This window comes from Humulus lupulus, chromosome 5 (assembly GCF_963169125.1).
Source record: "Humulus lupulus chromosome 5, drHumLupu1.1, whole genome shotgun sequence".
In the NCBI taxonomy this organism is placed as follows: Eukaryota; Viridiplantae; Streptophyta; class Magnoliopsida; order Rosales; family Cannabaceae; genus Humulus; species Humulus lupulus.
Window position 1 is genome coordinate 5336118 of NC_084797.1, and position 21898 is coordinate 5358015.

Consider the following 21898-nt stretch of genomic DNA (forward strand, 5'->3'; position numbering starts at 1 on the left):
TAAAGGTACAATTTTGCATTTATTTATCCTATATAGTATTAAAATTAATATTAAGCACTAAATTAACTAAAAGACAAACAACAAATATATAAAAAAGATATATTATTGCATAAATAACATAAACTGAACTTTAAATTTCACATGTTTTCTAATTTAAATAATATCTTATAAAATAGTTTTTTTTTATTTTGTGTTTATTATTATTTATTTATTTAATTTTTCATAACCATAAATTAAAAATTAGATTGGTTTTCTATATATCATTGCATATTGTTGTGATGGCATTATTAAAAGTAGTAATGTATGTGCACACACCACACATTTTTTCATTATCTATAACTATTATAAAAGAGAGAATGAATTTAAATTTTTTTGGTTGAGTTATTTTGTTTTGTAGTGTGATCAAGTTATTTTGTCTTGTAGTGTATATATAAATATATATATAATTTAAATGTGTATTTCTTTTTATCTTAATTAAGATTTAAAAAGTTAATTTTTTTTAGAATATATTTTACTTGGTATCGTAATAAATAATTTTTTTATATAAAAAATATATTTTTCTTTTTTATTTAAAAAAAATAGTGAATTTTTTTTGTTAAGATTTAAAAAGTGATTTTTTCAATAAATTTAAATAGTAAGTTAGTTTGGTAAATTTGAACAAATTATATAATCTTGTAGTAGATAATATATTGTATTTATATATCTTTTTTTTTTTAAGTGTGTTTCTTTTTATTTTGTTTACGATTTAAAAATTGAGTTTTTTTTAAATAAATTTTAAAGTGAGTTAGTTTAATAAATGTCATCAGATTATTATGTTGTACCGAGAATATATTTTAGTTTTTTTTTATTTTTTGGTTAAGATTTAAATAGTTGTTTTTTTAAATATAGTTAAACAATGAGTTAGTTTAGTAAATTTGATCAAATTATATTATACTATAGTAGAGAATATATTTTAGTTATATATCTCTTTACTTTTGGTATTTATTTAAAGAGTTTTATAGTTTTTTTTAAATTGTATTAAATATTTTTTATTTATTTAAAGTTTCAAATTTAAAAGTTAAAACTATTTTCTTGAAGTTATTAGTATGATTTGATTTTAATCAATTTAAGTATTTTATTCATTTGTCCTTCAATATTGTATTGTGCTAAAATGTAATATTTTATATTCTAGATCTAAATTATAAATATTTTTGAAATTTTTTAATTTTATTTTTAATATTGATAGGTATTTATTTAATTTAATTATTTTCTCGATCTTATATATGATTTTTTTAGAAAATAACGTATTTTTTAATTATATAAGTTTTCTTCAATTTTATATGTATAAAAAAATGCAACCCTTTTTCATTACAATAAAATGATATTTTAATTAATTTATTCAAAATTTTAACTAATTAAAATTTAGATATTAGTTAAAAAAACTAAATTTTTCACAAGTGGCCCACCTAGTATTAAAATTATAGGAATATAAGCCTTCTTAAGTTTAGATTATTAGGTTAGTTTGTTTGTAGGGCTATTATTTTATACTTCTCTTTGAACATTAAAGACACACTACAACACTTTTTTTTCACAATTTTAATTAAAATAAATAATAGGGTACGACTATAATACATGAGCTATTTATGCTATATCGGTACAACATGCTCCCATAAATATCACTTGGAGGTATTTTTATCCCAATTTTTTTGTAATGGTGTTTATTATAATTATAGTTATCTTTCTGCAAATTTTCAAAATATTTGGAATAACTTACAATATAAAAAACTGAGTTCAAACAGCTTGTTGCACATATACTTTTTTTTTATACGCGTATTAATAAGTGTTTTGAACTCTATTTTCGACATTATAAACAATTCTAAATTTCTTGAAAATTTACAAAAGGGTCATTATAACTACAATAAACACCATCATTACAAAAATATAATAAATACCTTAAAAAAAATTGGGGTGTGTTGTACCGATTATTTTGGGGTGTTGTATCATAGACACCCCTAAATAATAATGTATTTTTTTTTCAAAATTTAATAATTAATACATTTTAATACCTTTCTACACCTTTTCCACATTCTAATTAAAAATTATAAAATAATTGTACCTTATTTTTCTTCTTATCTACTTTTTGTTGTTGTTGCTACTTTTAGACTTTTTTAGTGTTAACAATTTTCACTATATTTTAAGGCATGGATTAAATAAATTCTTATCCCATGTTTGATGCAATTAATCTTAGATTGGTTGATTATATATTTTTAAAATTGTATATATTTGATTTGTAAATAGCAACAAATTAAGTTATTCAATAAAAAATATATGATAAATTGAAATTTGTCATACTATTTTTTTATAGGGTTTATATCACTAGAGGTCCCTGATTTTTTTAAAAACTATTACATAAGTCTCCAAAATTTATTTTGTATTACTTAGGTCTCCTAAACTTACTAAATGTATATTATATAGATCAAATCGATTAGAAAATAGTTTACAGAATGCACAACGGAAAGTGATTTGTGACCCAGTTAATTACAAAAAAAAATAACTGGGTCATAAAACATTTTCCGCTGAGCCATAAATTGCTTTCTATTGCGCATTGTGTAAGTCATTTTAAAACTGAAAGGACTTATGTGATATAGTATATTTTATAAGTTTGGGGATCTATGTGATAGTTTTAAAAAAAATTGGCACCTCTAGTGATATGAACCATTTTTTAAAATATATTATGGAGGATTAGTTTGAGCAAAACTAATTTCCATATAGCATATGGGTCATTTTTTTTTTAAAGGATCATATATAATTTAATTATTTTGAAATGATCCATAAAACATATGGATCAATTTTTATGTACATTACTTATATACATAAACTTATTATTTTTAATTAAAGATGGAATACATTGTAAAAAAATCATATATAATTTAATTAATTTTTTTAAAATTCCAGCTATGAAATTAAGTTGCTTTAAATATTTATCATGGCATAAGAATTTCTATAAAAATTTGTCTATTTGATCAAATATATATTTATAAACTTAGAAAACCACAAATTTATTACTATTCACAATTTCATGATATTATTATTCTCAAGAATACATATTAATTCCTTACAAAAGTAAATGCAAGACAAATGTTTTTTTTTTTAAATAGATTTAATATTTGTTATAATTGTTGAATATTCTTTCAAGAAAAAATATATTGGACTAAACTATACACAAACTATTTGTGTCACACTAGTTATAAAGATACTGATGTTTGGATTGATTGGTCTTTGTTTAAATTTTTAGTTTGTTATATTTCAAATCAACATAATAATGTTGTAACAATAAATAAATAAACAAATAAAAAGATAAGACTATGATAGCTTGGAATAACAAATAGTATATATATATATATGTGGTATACCATAATGTTTATTTATGATATTGATGATGATTGTAGTTGAAGTTGACATATATATATATATTAATTTATAATAAATTTTGCAACTGTAATTTTCAATATTTATATATGAAAATGATACATTTCATATCTTATAAATTTTGGCCATGACCAAGCAGATTTAGTAGAGAGAAGAAAAAAAAATTATTTGTATGGTTGGAAAGAAAAGTGAAGAGAAAAATGATTGGATCCCACTCAAATTTTTCTCACCATATTGGGAAGAAAAGTGGAGTTTTTTTTTTTAATATACATTTAAATTAATGTTTAAATCAAATTATAATTTTACTATTATTTTTATTTTCCTACATCCTTGTAGACCAAACAATCCAAAAGAAACATCTTTTCTATCACTTCTATCTTTTATTCTTCTATATTTCTTTTCTTTCAATCAAATATAAGGTAAGAGCAGCTCTAATTGGACCGCAAAACAATAAATATAGTGCTAAAAAAATACAAAATTAAATCTAACACAAATATGCTGTCAAGCTACAGCACCACACCAAATATGGTGGAGTACTATATCAACTACAAAAAAATTTATTGACTAGTTTACTTTTTATATTAGTATTTAATAATAAATATATAAGATAAAATAATAATATAATAAATAATATACTTTTTGGTGTAATTTTTTGTGTTACGGTTGGAATAGAAAAAAATTTAGTGCTAAGATTCCTTAGTTTTAATATTGGTGCAACACCATATATATTGAAAAATGAGATACAAATTTATACGACACTTTGGTGAAATAGTTTTTTCTTGAATTAAAATAAAAATTTGTAGTTGTAACCATATTTATTTACTATAGATGATTTACTATAATTAGTGAGACCTTCAAATTTAATTACCTCCAAAATGACAATTATGCGAATTGTGAGCGGTTTTCAATTACCATTCTTATATCCGTAGGCTAATTATATAACCATATTTACAAGGTACCAACTAGTAGATAATAGAGAAGAAAAAATATCATCAATTCAGTTATACTTTTATATAATTTACATACCAAAAAGTAAACTAATATCTTAGAATATCTCTTTTATATAAAAAGATAGAGAGCTATAATTATTGGTTTTAACGATTTTTTTTTGTTAACTTTAACCGAATATATATTTAAAAGTTATTAAAATAGATATTAATTAATTAATATTAATATTAATATAAATTCAAATATTATAAAATATCAAAATTATTATAATACTTAATACAAAACTAGATATTTTATAATTATATTAATATTAATATAAATTTAAATATTATAAAATATTATTATTGTAATAATATACAATATATAACAAATTAAAATAATATTTATTTTCTATCAATAATAAACAAGCATCCTCTCCCATTATAAATATGTGATTTTAATAATATTATCAATATTTTATACATTAAACAATCTAAAATGTTATCATATATTTTTTTTTAAAGAAAACACATAATCAATGTTTAGGTTAATTTTTATTTTAATATGTTTATCTCATTCTTTTTTATATATATAATATTATTTATTTATTTATTTAAAACTTATATGACAAACTTTATAATTATATATAATAAATCTTTTAAAATAAAATTAAGCACATGTACACTACACATTGCTTGCACCTAGTATATATATATAGGACAATTTTTTTGTAGGAGCTTCACTTTGAGCCCTACCGGTAGGACTTTCAGTGTTTTTTGACTTATGAACAGTTTTCGGCACGACTTTTTTTTATGACCGTGTATATTGTAGCTATTTAGAGCATCCTGCAAATTTTCAGAAAATTCCGAATAATTTACAATACCGAAAATTATGTTCGAACATGTTGTTTTCCACGCGCATAAAAAAAATTAGTCACGTGTGCAACAACATGTTTGAATCTAGTTTTCGGTATTGTAAACTATTCGGAATTTTCTGAAAATTTGCAGGATGTTCTAAATAGCTACAATATACACGGTCATAAAACAAATCGCGTCGAAAACTGTTCACGGGTTGTAAACACTGAGAGCCCTACCGGTAGGGCTTAAAGTGAAGCCCTTATAGGAGAATTCCCATATATATATATGTTTTCTAAAATATTTGCATGATGAGGTGACATGTTTAAGAGACACGTGAACAATATGTGACTGGTTATTAGTGAAGGCCTGGTCGACCGACGACCAAAGTATTAAGAAGAAATTAAAGATGCTTGATAGGTGCAAGAAATATGCTGAGCAGCAGAAAAAAGAAGGGGTGCAGATGCATACGACCAGAACTGCTTGCTGAACTGAGGCAAACTCTCGGAAACGGTTATAAGTTATATATTTTTGATATATTTAACTATTTTAAATGTAAATATAATTATTTTGTTATGTTTGTAACGCAAGTTAATGACGACCCATATGTACATCCTTTAATCTATAAATATGACTCATAGGATTCATTTAGGACACACACAATATTTTGTAATCATAGAGAAATAGTGAGTTTATACACAGAAATTGTAGCTATCTTCGAGACTTGTGAAACTCAGTGAACTATTATTCGCTGATCGTAGGTTTTTAAGGTTTTACATCAATAAAATCACTAAGTGGATGTAGGTTATTACCAATTTTTTGGGCTGAACCAGTATAACTTCCTTGTGTCATTCACATTATTGCATTCAACTCTATAATCCTTATATTTTCTCATGACTTCGTGTCGTTGACTAAATCAAGAGTCAACAATATATATCAAACTAAAAAATCTAGCAATATTAAAAAAAATTATTTAAGTAAAACACATTAAACACATGAAAAAATATATAAAAATCTAGTAATATTTATAGCAATATATTATATATTTAATAATAAAATACAAGTGCAATAAAATTATGTATTATATAAAAATTAAATAAATAAAGTAAATATTATATATATCAGGACAGGTATGGAATTAATTATGCTGATACCATACACGCACCATACCTGCATATATGTAAGGTCATTATTTATCGCTTTGGTCATTTTTTTTGCAGTAGAACAATTTTTTCTCATTCTATTTAGATTGAATAATCATATAGCATTGCTACAAGACATTTTATGTTTATTGATGTAATTTAATATCAGGTCTCACACATCATATTTCAAATTAAAATATATAAGATTCGATGCACTATTAATGCTCCTCAGCAATACTCATAATCATAAGTACCCATAATCATGAGTTAGATTGCCATGTCTAACATTATAACAACACTTTATGTCTCTATTTTCAAACATATTGATTTAATTTTATAATAGTTTTAATCATGCGTGTACCATAAGTTTTAATGACTTATTTAATGGCATGTCATTTAATAGTTAGTTATATACATGTATGGAATGGAATTATTTCAAATATCATAAGAGAGAGGCTAATAATAATGTTACAATTACACCAAATTGCATTAGTATTATATGTCCATTTATGATGAATCCCACCATATGTGTTTGCTTAAAATGTGTATGCCAAAAATATGTAATGAAATGAAGTTTGAAATTTAGTGTAAATTATAGAGTTGGGAAACAATTTCATAGGTAGGTGGGAAATATGAAAGGGACATCCACACCTCTTTCTTTAATATTAATTATTATTATTACTACTTTTCTTTTTAAATTTTAAAAATAAAATAATAAATCACAATTATTGTCCTATCTCAATTATATATATACTTGTTCTAGGCTAGTCTAGTTGGCTAATAAAATAATAATTAAATGCTTTGGTCAAGTTCCAATATCTAATATCTTATCATTTCATTACAACTATTGCAAACTTTGACTTATTGAGTTTAGCATAATGTAGTTTTGTTCTTAATGTTCATGTGTAAGTGTCAATATCAAAATTCAGAATAAAAAAATATATTTTTTATTAGTAAAAAAAAAGAATAAAAGACAAATGAAATATTATATTTAATTTTTAGTAAATATATTGCAGATGTTTTAGAGTAAAAATTATAAAATTCAATAAATGTATTAAAATGAATAAATAAATGGAAAAACTAGAAATTTGTCTTTATCAATTTAATAAAATTTTCTTATTATTATTGTGCCAAACTTTATAGTATATTATATTGTGTACTATATTTAGTGAAGATTCTAGTATTGCATGAGAAGATATATTTTTTTCATGTATTGTACTACACAAATTTAGGGCAATATCATTAAAAAAATAATAAATAAATTTGACAGATCTTTAACATCACATCTAACAAACTCTAACTTAAAATAATAAGGAGCTTATATTTTTTTTGGATCCTGTATTTTGTACAATTTTCTGTTTAGATTTTATGTTTTGACAAAGATTAATGATATGTGTATCCAAAATATACACCTAAATATTACAAACAGGATGTGACAGTTTAACCTAGCCAATCACATTTATTAAAACTGAGACCTACTGTTTTAAAAAGCAGTGACACGTCACTGTGTGTAATGTTTGGGTACATATTTTGGGTGCACATATTATTACTCTTTGACAAATGATTTTTTGGACCATGTGTTTTGTAAAATGATTCAAATAGAACCCTAAACTCGATTTTTGTCAAAAATTTCATAACTAAAATTACAAATAATTCACTAAACTAACACTTTAAAACAAAAAAAAAATCATTAATGCTTAACAACTATATTGCTATATTTAACTTTTTCCACAATCAAAATTAGATTTAAAAATATTTTTGAACGATTTTACTAAATAAATAATTCAATTTTTTTTAATTAAAATACAGAGTTCAAATAAACAATAAAACAAAACATTCGACAAAATAAATATTGGAAATTTTTTTGGTAGGGCCTTCAAAAAGAGCCATACCGTAGGGCTCTTTTGTGTTTTTCAATCTTTAAACAGTTTTCGGCGCAATTTTTTTTTATGACCGTGTATATTGTAGTTATTTAGAGCATCCTGCAAATTTTCAGAAAATTCTGAATAATTTACAGTGCCGAAAACTAAGTTCAAACATGCTATTTCCCATGCGTATAAAAAAATTAGTCACGCGTGCAATAATCTGTTTTCGGCACTGTAAATTATTCGGAATTTTCTGAAAATTTGCAGGATGCTCTAAATAACTACAATACACATGGTCATAAAAAAAAATCGTGTCGAAAACTATTCACGGATTGAGAACACAAAAGAGCCATACCTATGGTAAGGCTCTTTTTGAAGGCCCTACTATATAATTATCAAAAATATAAACTCAATCGTAAAATATCTTCAAATTATTTGCACAAATATTCAAAACACATGATCTCACTCACTTACATTTTTTATTATTCAGATAAAAAAAAAACTATTTTAATTATTCTTTCAATATTTTTCAATTATTTAAAAAAAATATTTCAAAATTGTGTCGGAAAAAGAGATGATTATTTAAATATTTTCTCTCAATAAAATTGTTGACATGTTGCTTTCGGTGTCATCATCATCATCTATCTATCAATCAAAATATACAAATTTCATTAAAAGATAATTTTATTTTTATTTTTATTTTTAATTTCAATTTTCCCCAAAGGGTAAAAATGTCTTATCAAGAAAAGTTCGATTCCCAAGTGACCACGTCACCCTACCTCGTACAGATATTTCTCTGCAATTTATTAATAAAAATAAATTAAATGAGTGGGACCCACCAAAGGCCAGAGTGGAAGAGTACTTTTCTTAATTTAGAAATAAATATTTAAAATTAAAAAAAAATTAAAATAAAATTAAAATTAAAAATAAAAAAAAAGATTATCTATCCAAATCAACAGGTCATTGTCTTAGGGTAGTGCGCTATAGCTGTCTCTTTACACTTTGATAAGTACGATAACTTATCATTTCACTTCTGATAAGTTATTCTACGTTTCCTGACACACACATACATTTACTTATCTATTTTTTAATTTTTTTTATTTCCAAATATCTGATATTATTATTATTGGGTTTCTTATGGGACCACATATAATTAGAATCATTTTAAACTTTATTTATTGTCTTTCTCTGGTAAATTGGTAACACAACCAATAATGCTCATAATTTTTTAATTTTTTAAAAAAATAAAATTAATAGAATGCATACCGATAAATATTAGAGATATTCGGTGGCAAAAGTACTTAAGTTATTTTTTAGTGACAAAAGTGCATTCCGTCTATGTTTTAATGCAGTTTGTTACAACCATCAATTCTCACCGTTAAATTCGATTGTGATGTGTAGGCGAAAGTACTCAATTAAATAAATATTTGTGGCAAAAATACAAAATTTAAGATATGTTTGCGGTAAAAATACTCAAATTATAAGTAAATTTTATAATTTGTAGGCGGACTTAACGACAAATACACAGTTATATTAAACTGTATCAAAACATAAACAAAAAAAACTTTCGCTCCAAAAAAAGTTAACTTAAGTACAACAAATATCTCAAAATATTAAATTATCAAGTAGACTTTCTATTTATTTTAGTGGAGTGCTTAGTACTACAATTTTTTTTTAATAAAGTACAACTATGTGAATAATAAATAATTAGGCTGTCATATCAGTATGTATATAATTTATAAATAAATATTGAGTATATTAATAATATTTATGCAATTATATTTGCGTGCAATATTGACAATTAACATATTAAATTGCAAATTATTGATTAAAATATTGAATTAAGAGTCAATAATTATTAATTAAGTTGAAAAGATTGGAATTTATTATTAAAGTAGTGGACTAGGGTGGGAAAAGAATTGGAATATTTCCAAAAAAAAATTTAAAAGAAAATTAAAGTTAATAATAAAAAAATAAAAAAGCTATTAGCTACTTTTTTTTGGGGGAAGAGAAAAGAAAAAAAGGAGAAGGAATAGATTGACATTTAAAGATAAAATAAAATAAAATAAAAGTAAAAGGAGATGATGGCCTTGAAGTCCAAACCAAGCAAAAATGTTATTTTGGAAAGCCCATGTCTTTTTTTTTTTTTTTAAATATATATAATATTTGATTTTAATTTAAAATTTTTAAAAAAATTAATAAAAAAAACAGATTTATGAGAAGTGGACACGTCTGGGAGGGGTGAAAGTTTGGACCAATCTATGCACAGCACGAGACTGCTCTACACTTAACACTTTGCAGAGTTAGGAAGCTTTGGTGGGTTGTATACGTGGCAGTTTCTTATTGGACAAAGGATTCACTATTATTTTCATCGAAATAGGACAATGCAATAATGTATTGTATGGTATGGTACCGAACTAGGGCTGTGGCTATGGCTAGGGCTAGGGCTATGGCTATTGGGGAATATTGTGTTGATAATATAGGGTATCAAAATTGAGAACGGATAAGAGGTACAACTGTTGTCTAACAAAAGTTACAAAAGTGAGACATCAATTTAATATCGAGTACCACTTATTTGAATTTAATAAGTATTATGGATTATCGTTAACTAATTATGAGGTGCCAACTGATGAGGTGCCTGAGGCCATCTCTAACCCATAACACCATAACACCAACACCAAAATTAAGTAATCTTAGCACCATATTTTTTTTCTATTCCAACCACAACACCAAAAATTTCACCAAAAGTATATATAAAATAATATATATATTTATTATTAAATACTGATATAAAAAGCAAAATAATACTACTTTTTGTTTTTGCTGTTGCTACATGTGGGGTATTGTAGCTTGACAACATAATAGTGAGATAAATAGAATTATGTTAGATTTGATTTTGTGCATTTTTAGCACTATATTTGCTGTTTTTCAGTTCGGTTAGAGCTACCCTAAGGGGTACCACTGGTGGCAAACACTACAAGGAAATAACATATTGTTATTAGTGCAATCAAATATCAGATTCCACTTATTTAAATTTAATAAGTATTATGAAGTATCACTAACTAATTACGAAGTACCAACTCATGTGTTGTTGTACCCTTTTAAGATGAGAAATAACAACAATCATCAAAATTGAAAGCCAATTCTCACACACTTCAATCATCACTATTTTGTGTGTGTACGGACACAAAAAGAGTCTCTTTCATTTCATGTCCTTCTCCAAAAGCCCAAAACGCTCTGTCCAACTGGTTTGGTTCTTCTAGTGTGGCCCACTGTGTTCACTATATAATAGTACTATAGCTGAAATAATTTTTACCAAACAATGTGGCATGAGTTGGGTTTTCAAACATTACTTTCTCTTACTCCTAATAGTAAAAGTATAAGCAATCACAGTTGGGGATTACTAAAGAGGTTAAAAAAAAAAAAGATATGATGGTATTTGGTGCACAGAATTGGTATTTTTTACAATAACTTTGAAAACTCAGAAAAAGTGTTATTCATGTATAAGCAGTACTTGGCCTAGAGTGAAATTCAATTCAAAGTTTAAAGTAAAATTTTCATTTGTCAAGTCATGAGTGATAACGGGTTTATGGGTTCCTATTTCCATACCGGGCAAGTTAATCCAACACTTATAAATCATTTACAAATGTAGGAATTCTTTTTCTTCTCCCTAAACTAATTATTTTAGAATATGTACAAAAAAATAAATAAATAATAATAATAATGCATATTGTCATGGATTGCCTTATACAACGGCTTTAGACGAATTCATCTCAGGTAAAATAGTTTTCCCTTATTGAGCCACGTGTCAAAAAAATAATGATTACATTTTTTTTTGGACACATGATTCAATGCAATAAAAATTAGGTTGGGATTGCAATCTTTTCAACCGAACATATTAAATCAAGTAATTTCAATGTATTTAGGCCAAGTCAAATCGGACTATAAATCATTATTATTGGTGTTATTTTCATACCAAACAAATCCAATCAAACTTAATGTTTCTCACCATTTTAGTGTTGAACTATAGTGTCCCACCAAATATAGTGGGAGCACTCTAGCAATGACAAAATTATTTTTTACTTTTTTACTTTCGTACTTTTAAGATTAATATTATTTAAATATATATACAATAATGGTAATGATTTAATAAAATAATATCCTTAAATATTGTTGTGTAAATTTTAGTGTTGTGGTTGAAATAGAAAAAAAAAAAGACTAAAATCTCACAATTTTAGTGTTGAACAAACACCGAAATGAATTTTGTAGTTGAAGTTGTCCTTAGACCCTCGAAATGACACTGAATATTGCACATGGGATTTTACTACCCCATTTAAGAGCTGACCAAACAAATCAGTGTTGCGAATGTGACTCGTGATAGTCAATTACTTAGGCTTCGGGCATCCAAAGAAAAAGTACACTAGAAAAGACTAGATTTTTAGGAAAAAGGGTTGAGAATCTCATGATGAGCTTGTGCACTAATTTGAAAAGGACTACTACCCTTTAAGGCCTGATTTCCAGCAACCAGGGCAGTTGCTGAAGCGTGAAAAGAATAAGAATCTCATAACTCTAAAAGGACTGTAAACAGATGAATCAAATGATGAAATTTACTTAACCATTTGAAAATTTGGCTGTGATGTCCGAGGCATATTTGGCAATTTCTTGTTCCGGGGATTGTCGGAGCTTTCCAATGACCGGTAACAACTCCGATGATCGGAGGAACTGCCTGCAGGGTGAGTGTGCACACATCTTTGATAATGCAATAAGAGCTACCTTTTGAGGAGACTCATTTACAGCACCAGGACCAGGGACTGGCCTCAGCGCTACTGCTGATGCCGAATACTCGGCTACCAACTTCATTACAGCCTGCAGCATCACACAACACAACCAATGCGACTCATTATGCATTGTGAAACGAAAAAAAGTTACTGTCATAATTTAATATTAACATGATCACAAAACCTGCATTGCTCCTTTAGATATAATGTCTTCACAAAGCTTATTGGAATGGCGAACAAGGTTACATAATGCGCCAGCAGCATTGGCCTTAGTTTTGTCCTCTTCTATTGAAAGCAGAAGATTGGCAAGAAAAGGTATGGATCTCCTGAGCTCTTCATATAATGTGTCATTATGGTAAGCGGCATTTCCTATCTGCGGAAAGAGATGAGAGAAGCATATAAGTAGGTGTGTTTTCTCGAAGTCATTCGGTATAGATTGAAAGGATTTTCAGAGAAAAGGGTCTTTAAAGCAGAACTTACAGCAAAGGAAGCAAATTTTCGTGTGCGTTTGTCGGGATCGGAGCATCTATCAATAAGAAGGCTGATGATTTGATGCCTTACCTGGAACATTACTTTCAGTTAAAAGAAGATTCACAATGAATAATCTACCAGCTTGTTCCACAGAATGGTAACAGTCACAGAACAAAAGGCAAAGCAGTTGAAGTGATTATACTTACAAATGAATCATAAAAGTAGGAGCTGTTTCGGCACATGTTGCCCAGAGCACTACACACTTTTGAACGTACATTGGGATCTTCATGAGTAAGAAATTCCTTCAAGTACTCCAACACAGAAGCTCTGTCGATGTATTCATAAAATCCCTGAAACATTACAAAATCCAAACTTAGTATTGAAGGTTGGTGGCCCTTCCAATAGAACCTATAGTAATTCCTTTAGGAAAAACAAACAGAAGCAAGCATGAAGCATATTTAATATTTCATTTGAGTGATGAGATAAAGTTGTTTGTATTGTTCTAAATTTAACTTTGCTGATTCAAAGAAGGTGCTTAGAACAAATTTGGGAGAACATAGTTTTTGTTCTGATTGGTCACCAAATGAGGTTCATACTTAAAGCTAACAGAATAAACAAACTGTCTGTTATGACAGTTAGTATCTTGTGCCCTTTATGTAAAGCTATATATATATATATCTAGCTCATTGTGTAATCGGGTACCAGTTTTTAGAGAGAGAATCTTCTGAGTGAATTGTAAGCAAAAGAAAGAGAGAGAAGGAGGGTTGTACTGGCTTGGTGTGTGTCTGATCACCATTGCCACAAGTGAGATCAACTATAACTAGAAGCAAAGCTTCTCTGTGTATGAGTCTGAGTACTCTTGTCCAAATTCTTGTAACTCTCTTCTGATTAGCTCAATAAAGATTCTAAGCCATTGGGGCTGTTATAGCCGAGGAGTAGGCAGGTGATGTGTTTCATCATACTGTTCGAACCTCGTAATCTTTGTGTTATGTTTTATAAGTTTTTGATTCCACTTGTTTAATTTCAATTCATTAATTGGTGTTTTAACTTGTCATCTAATCATTGCTTTGTCTTGTTTTAATTCTGTTCTTGACTGAGGTATCATTCACAACAGTTTTCAAGTTTGAGGCAATGGCCTTGTGGAATTTTTTTTTTAAAACATCTTTAGAAATTAAAGATTTCTTTTGAAACCAAAAGATATCTAACCTTGTGCATGCGAGCTAAATCTGAAATGATCATAAGAGCATCTAATGTGACTTCTCTTGGGCATGAACAATCGAGCAATCTTCTCCACCTATTTGGATCCAGTAAACCTTTTCTCACCAGTTGACCTGCCAGAGGTGGCTGGCGTATCATTTTAGCAACAAAGGCAACGGGCCTTCCCATATCCTTCAATTCCATATACTCCAAACACCGAAGAATTATGCTAGGCACTCCAACCTGAAAAGTAAAGAAGAAATTAGGTGAGAAGCAGGAAGTTTTCTTTTTTCTAGGATATGGTGTTATAGTTCAAAGTTCAAACTAAATCAAGAAATCTGAAACAAAGTAAGACAAATGCTAGCATATTAGCAATTATACATATTTTTTTAATCCAAAACACCGAAGAATATCTTATCAAAACAAATGCAGGGAAGAAGTTGTAGATTATTGCAAAGTTGTTAAACAAAAGCAATAAGGAGAGAAGATCAAACCTCCAAAAGGATTTTAATATACTTTCCCAAGTCTTCCTCTATTACTTTTACCATGTCCTTGTCTTCCATGCATACCCTCCCACCTGGTGAACCCATATTAAGAAGCAATCCACTATTCACAGAGGCAGTGGCTGCTGGCAAGCCTGGGGCATTCTGGATAGCAACAAAAGGAAATGCTAATAGATCAATAACGGCATTAATTATAATTCTTATGCCTTCTTTGCCTCCTCCAGGCCCGACTGACTGCTTTATAAGCTTGAGATGCACATCGCTTAGTAAGTTAGAAATGAGCTTGATGTGTTTGATTTTCATAATTCGTCGAAAAGTCACAGCTCCACCTATAAGACAGTGACATATTGATGAGACAGTCCATACCACTCCAAGTGGAGATAGCCCAATTTGATCTTTTGTGCTTTCAACTCCTTGAGGAGATGCTTTGGAAGGGGATTTAGCTAACAGATCAATGAGAAGCAGAGGTATGTCACTTGCACACAGCTCTTGAACAGCTAAAGGTCCTCCCCACCTAAGCCGGCAGTCTAACAAACCAACACATCCATCCCTAAGGCCATGACAGTATGAGAGGGCACCATTTGTAGTATGAGTATCAGATTTATCTTCATTGCCTGGTGAAATGTGGAGCCATTCACAAAGTACAGCAGTTCGAGGAATCAAAGGCACTCCTATTTCGGAGATAGAGGTTTCAACTGTTGACCCAGTTTCAAGGGATAGAATGGATGCAAGAGCCAACATAGCTGAAGCACAATAAGGTTGAAATGAAGTTTTTGTTTTGTCATCAAAAGAGAAATAGTGTGCAAGGACAGCAAGTCGAGCAACTTGCTTCTTTTGGGATGTTGTAAGCATGAACAAGGCCGAGTTTCTTCCGGTTGCCTTGAAACACTGAGCAATTGTTGCAACAATGAGGCAAGAATGTAGAACTAGAACAGCAGGTTTGGTAAATTTACCCTTCGTGTTACTTGTTTCGTTTGTTTGTGCGTCTTTTTTAAAGGATGAAGTACAAAAAGCTAATATAGAGAATATCTCTGAAATAATGGTGCCATCTCCTCCACCACTGACAACGGTAGTTATAGGTAGGGAACTGGGGAGGCCACATAAAGCACCTGGAACAACTGCACTATGTAGACAAAACCTCAACAAGAGCTGAAACATGAATAGAAACTGTCATTCTTAATGTAGACAATAGCAAGCTTGATATGAACAGAAATAATTAGAATATGCAACTAAAATTCTTTAAACTGCCTTCAGATTTAAAGGGTTTCATAACGAATAAAGAAAAAGATCAAATAAGTGGCTAATGAGAAAACAAAACAATAGATAACTAAGCTGAGAGACAGAGACCTGAATGGCAGCACATAATGAAGCCTCAAGACGCTGTTGAAGGCAATAATAAAGAGCAACCTGTACTGCCTTTGATCCTAGGAATACTTTTGTCACTGCATCAACAATCTTAACTGATTCTATACCAAACAATGAACCTTCGTGGTTGCTATTGTCAAGTTGGAGCATAGAACTTTGTAGACAACTGAGGGGAAACCGATAGGCATTCTCTTTCGTGTAAAGAATTTCTGATGCTTCAATCAGTGACCAAATAGCTCGACATGCTTCACAAGCAGCACGAAGCTTATCTGAAGAAACTGAGATTAGGCTTGAACCCGAAATAGCTAAACAGAGACACAAAAGATCCACTAAACTGCATGTTTTAGCATGACCAAGAATCTGTTTGAGTATCTCATTAGGAGTCTCAGAACCTGAGCCGGGAGAAAATGCTTTTAGGCCTTCAGCAACTGAAGCTAACATGACAGTAATGCAAGCAGTGGATTCATACAGAACTTTTCCATAGGCATCTTCTTTGTAAGCAACAACCTACATATTTGACACTTGAAGAAGCTTATATAGTTGCCAGCTATCACTATTCAATGCAGCTAAACACACACAAAAAAAAAAAAAAAACCTTTGCAAAAGTTTCTGTTAATGAAACCCACTGCCTGAAGCATGAACCTGTAATGCCCCTTCCTCTGCTGTCTACCAAAATTTTGATGATTGAGAAACTCTGTAATTAAATTAAAGTTGCATAAGCCCAACATCAACTGTTATTGCCATTGAGAAACAAAGAAAAACTGTGCCTTCAGGATCATAAGCCACATTTTCTAAATGAACAAACATACCTTTGCTATTAAGTCAATAAGTTCAGATGATTTCAAGCAAACAGCATGTTCTATGAAAAGAAGAAGCTCATGTATTATCTCATCAAGCAGTCCATTTGAACGGAGGGCACCAGCTGCCACTAAGTTTGAGAGAATTCTTAGCGACTGGTTTGACAAAAGAATGTCTTGATCCCTGTATGAATTGTCAAAGAATCAGGGTCTTCACAAACAGTCCTAAATCCTGATAAGCATACAGTGCCATGAAATAACTAATGGTTACAAGGCATTTAAATAAATTTACTTGCAAGGAATTTGAGATCCCTTAGACCATCCTTTCAGTGGTTGTAAAACAAGTAGTAATGCTTTATTATCTTGACCAATCATTTGTGCCCCTTTGACTGTGCGAGAGTTATTCTCTAATCTGTCCAATGTCTGGCAACCTGAAAATAATACATAACTTCACTACAATTAACCAGTGTCACATGAAATAAGCAAATGAGGCTGGTGCCTGGTACTGAGGATTTAAGAATTTATGACTTTTAGTCATTCATATCATCCTCCATTAACCGTTAGTACTACATAATCCATGCCACAACAGAGAAAAGATTGTACCATGAAAAGTCAAGGAGTATAAATAATAGCCATAGCCTGCTCTCTTTAACATTTTTTATATTATTTTATCTTTTCCATGCAAAATACCTACCTGATGGTTTAACATCATTAGGACTTGCAAATCCTGGGAAGTCCTCTTGTGGTGAAGAATTGTCGATGGTAGAGTCAGGAACATTAAATTGAGCCTCTTTTTGACAGATCAGCCCGTTACTTTTCTCTGAGGAATTTGGAGAGTTCTTTTCACCTAGGACATAAGATTCAAAGCATAATTATTAAAAAGAACTAAACATCTGGAGAAACAGAGGACTTACAACCAAGACTAGAGGAGCCAAACCAGCTGATGTATGAATTGTGCTTCTTCCATTTGTGCATGCTGCCTTGCAGTCTTTAGCCTCTGGAGGAAATATTTCCTGGGAAAAGGTTAGACATAAGCTGACACTGCAGTTCTTTTTCCCATCTCTTTCTATAAAAGAATAGGAAATATTATTCTTTACCAAATGTCCTCTTAATACCATCGTGTTTGAAATATAACTACCTTGGGGGGCCTGGACTCTGGTTCATCTGACGAATCCTTTATGAAAGGGTGTTCAAGAAGAGTGGGCCATGTCAATCGATTTTGTGGTACCTGTTATTTTTTTAACAAAGACTTAGTGAAAAAAATTGGCAGAAGAAAAATTAAATAAAACTATTGTTAAATCGAAACCCTTTCAAACATAAACAACCTTATTGAGCAATCCCTTGAGGAAACTTTTAAATTCCGCACTTATGCTGTCAGGATATTTAACTGGATCCTGGCACAATGCATGTCAAATTAGCTGGTTCTTTAGCAACTTATTACCAATAGTCATATTAAGTTTGACGGAATGAACCTTAACAATGTGCCGAATGAGTGCATATACAGAATTCGTGTAAAATGGAGGCTGGCCAACATATAATTCATACCTGTCATTTCCATGAAAAATAGTTTGAGAGAAGACGAAAAACTAATAAGAGGTAGAGCAAACAACAAAACAACTAGCAGAAATACTACTAATTAAGCTTATTACTCATGTAAAATCTTATTGGTTTTAACAGACTTTAATATATATCACGGTCTTTGATGGTGCAAAGGAGACAAGAAATGTGCCAAGTATAACACACAATATGTTGTAATGCAAAATATGTTATAATGGAAATTTGTTTGTCAACTTTATCTAAGTTGGGAGTGATCATTTTGAGTGTAACTTTGGCTGCTATTTTTTCTTTTTTCATCCGATATGCCCAACAAGGTCTAGAGTAACCATCAAGATATTGCCATATTGCAACAAACAGTAATTTGAGTCTTGAGTGGATAACCACCCAAAAAAAGAAAACTCTCAATAAACGTTTATCAAGAATACCATTATTATAATCTTTTCAACTTGTAATTGTTAAAAACAAGCTAGAAATGACAGAAATATCTAGACATGTATGTAGAAAACAAAAAGGAGATCATACATACAGTATGACACCCAGTGACCACAAATCTGCCGTGTGGTTGTACGGTTGTTCTCGTACCAGTTCTGGAGCCATATACAGAGGAGTGCCTGGAAAAGAAAAGTAGAAATTGATAAAGAGAGGTAGAAGTACAAATGGCCAACGAGTATGCTAAATCATAAACTTTGCTGACACTTCACAATATAAAATCATAAAATGCAAAACAAATAAGAATTTAAAATAGTATAACCTTTTATGGATCGCAAAACAACAGTATTCATAGACATAGCTCGTGCAAACCCGAAATCACAAAGCTGTCGGCAATAAGAAAGAAAACAAGTTATCATCTGAAAATGAGCACATAATCTTAATTACAGGAAGGCTACATAAAATCTGAAGTAACTAGTTAAACTTAAAAGAAAGCTCATTGAAAGCAAAATAGAAAATCAACAATATGAGAATAGGAATAAGGTAAAAATAATGACTTAGTCACTAAAAATAATGCCATCAAAACGGTAATGCATATTATTTCTGAATCATGAACCTTAACAATAGACCCTTTTCCGATTAGAATATTCTGAGGCTTCATGTCACGATGGATTATACGGTTAGAATGCAAGTAATGCAACGCTCTCACCTGCAAATTTCAACAATTTTGTTTCCTCTCAAAAAAGCTTGACTTGAACACGTATAAGAAAAAGAATAAACCCAATGCCTTTAATGAAAAAATTTAACTTGGATTAAAATTAAGATGAATCAACATTTCTAGCAACAAAAATACCAACTGCTTTGCAATTGCTTGAACTTGCTCTTCAGGAAGGCACTTGTCATCTTCAAGAATCTCGAATAATTCACCCTGTTAAGTGTGTAATAAGAAAAGTTATCAGTCAGATACTTATCAACTACGTTTACAGCCTACAAGTGTCTGGTCTAACAGAATACGAGATCATTACTTGTGCAAATTCGGTGACAACACAAAACTCTTGAGGGCTTTCAAAGGAATCAAGCATTTCAATGATATTTTCATGTTTCAGCTTTCGTAGGATCTGACATTCCAGAAAAAGGCAAATATCAAATACTCAAAAACCATCAAGAAAATTCCTCTTTGACAACATTACCAAATTAAAGTGTGTCCTTACCTCTATTTCCTGTCTTAGATTATGAACATCCTTGTCACTTTTCCCATGTTTCATAATAAATTTCATCGCAACGGTCTGAAAACCCAATATAAAATTTTCAAATCAAAAAGAAAAATAAAAAATCCCAGACTTGGAAACCAAAACTGAAAAAACAGGTACCTGGCCAGTATATTTTCTTCTTCCTTTGTATACCTTTCCAAATGACCCTTCACCTACAAGTTCAATTACATGGTAATTCTCCACACCCATCCTTTAACTACCCCAAAATACTTCTTTACCAATTTCAAACCCAGTTTTAAAACTACAATGACATAAAATCCACCTGCAATTATTAAAAAAGAAAAAAAAAAAGCATTGCCAATTCAGAAATTAATTTACACAAAGCTTAAAATAATAAGTAAATGCAAATTAACAATTCTTAAATCATTCAATCATTAAATATTTACTCATTTAAAGCTGGGTGCCATAATTGATAACTTCAATAATTGGACATGCCTAGATTTAGAAAGAAAAACAAAATCTGTAATAATATTCAATTAAATAGTGAACACAAGCGAGTACAAAATATACATCAGAAAATAAATCTCTCGAGCCTACTTCATCAAGTTACAACAAAAATCTAATTTCGATCACGGCCTAGAGTTAAGGCTGGGCGAGTTGTGTTTGGCAAGTAAGAAAATAAGATGATTTCAAAAGAAAAAAGAAAAAAACGAACAATACAACTATCAACAAACACCATAATTTCATGCATTAAACAGCCTAAGATACAATGAATCTGAATCTAAAATCAACGTATTTGAAAGTTACAAAGAGAAAATTCAAAGAGAAACTTACCGAGAGAGAGAGAGAGAGCGGTGTGGAGGAAGGCGAAGCTGCGAGTAAGAAGAACCAGAAAATGGAACAAAGTTCACCTCCTTCCCGCCTATTTAATTTCAATTAACAAAAAAGAAAAAGAAAAAGTCCGGAGTCTTAATTGGGCCTGGGCCGAAACTATTGGGCTTAGAAATAAGGAAAAAGTAAACTTATTTTTAAGTTTCCTTTGTCATTTTACAGTTTTAGAGCAATTTTATTTTAAAAATACGTATTTTTATCTGATTCTAATAATATACCGAATATATATTGAAAATATATAAATAAATACCAAATATATATATATTAATAACTGTAAAATTAAAAAATAAAACTATAGAAAATATAGGTATTTTACAAAACAAAAATACCATTTAGTATTTTGATGGAGGTAACATTATTAGATTGGGTGCCAGAATTAATATGATTAGAGATAATTAATTTTTTTCTTCTTAAAGATTAATGACCAGAACTCGTACTCAAAATGAGTATAAAATGCTTTTGATTCTACTTAAAATTCAATTGGAACGTGATGTGATATGCCG

General features: G+C 29.4%; 1 protein-coding gene across 1 annotated transcript; it reads right to left on the reverse strand.

The window, feature by feature from the left end:
• Positions 1–12436: 12436 nt before the first annotated feature.
• On the reverse strand, positions 12437–21396 carry LOC133834275 (serine/threonine-protein kinase TIO-like). Its single transcript, XM_062263834.1, has 23 exons — positions 21339–21396; positions 20664–20826; positions 20505–20579; positions 20319–20411; positions 20147–20221; positions 19910–20002; positions 19616–19679; positions 19391–19475; positions 18780–18852; positions 18633–18701; positions 18446–18535; positions 18245–18320; positions 18002–18154; positions 17600–17738; positions 17320–17491; positions 17106–17204; positions 16493–17017; positions 15137–16294; positions 14652–14885; positions 13652–13795; positions 13455–13535; positions 13159–13347; positions 12437–13062 (listed from the first exon to the last, which is right to left on the reverse strand). Exons 2-23 carry the CDS (start codon positions 20751–20753, stop codon positions 12808–12810), a joined length of 4032 nt encoding a protein of 1343 aa, XP_062119818.1. The 5' UTR covers positions 20754–20826; positions 21339–21396; the 3' UTR covers positions 12437–12807.
• Between the last annotated feature and the right edge of the window lie 502 nt (positions 21397–21898).

Coding starts and splice junctions, on each gene's coding strand:
- LOC133834275 (XM_062263834.1), bottom strand. CDS start 20,753: ATGGGTGTGGAGAATTACCATGTAATTGAACTTGTAGGTGAAGGGTCA. Junction 17,205..17,319: donor TTATTGACTTAATAGCAAAG/GTATGTTTGTTC, acceptor ATTTAATTACAG/AGTTTCTCAATCATCAAAAT. Junction 16,295..16,492: donor CATTATGTGCTGCCATTCAG/GTCTCTGTCTCT, acceptor TTCATGTTTCAG/CTCTTGTTGAGGTTTTGTCT.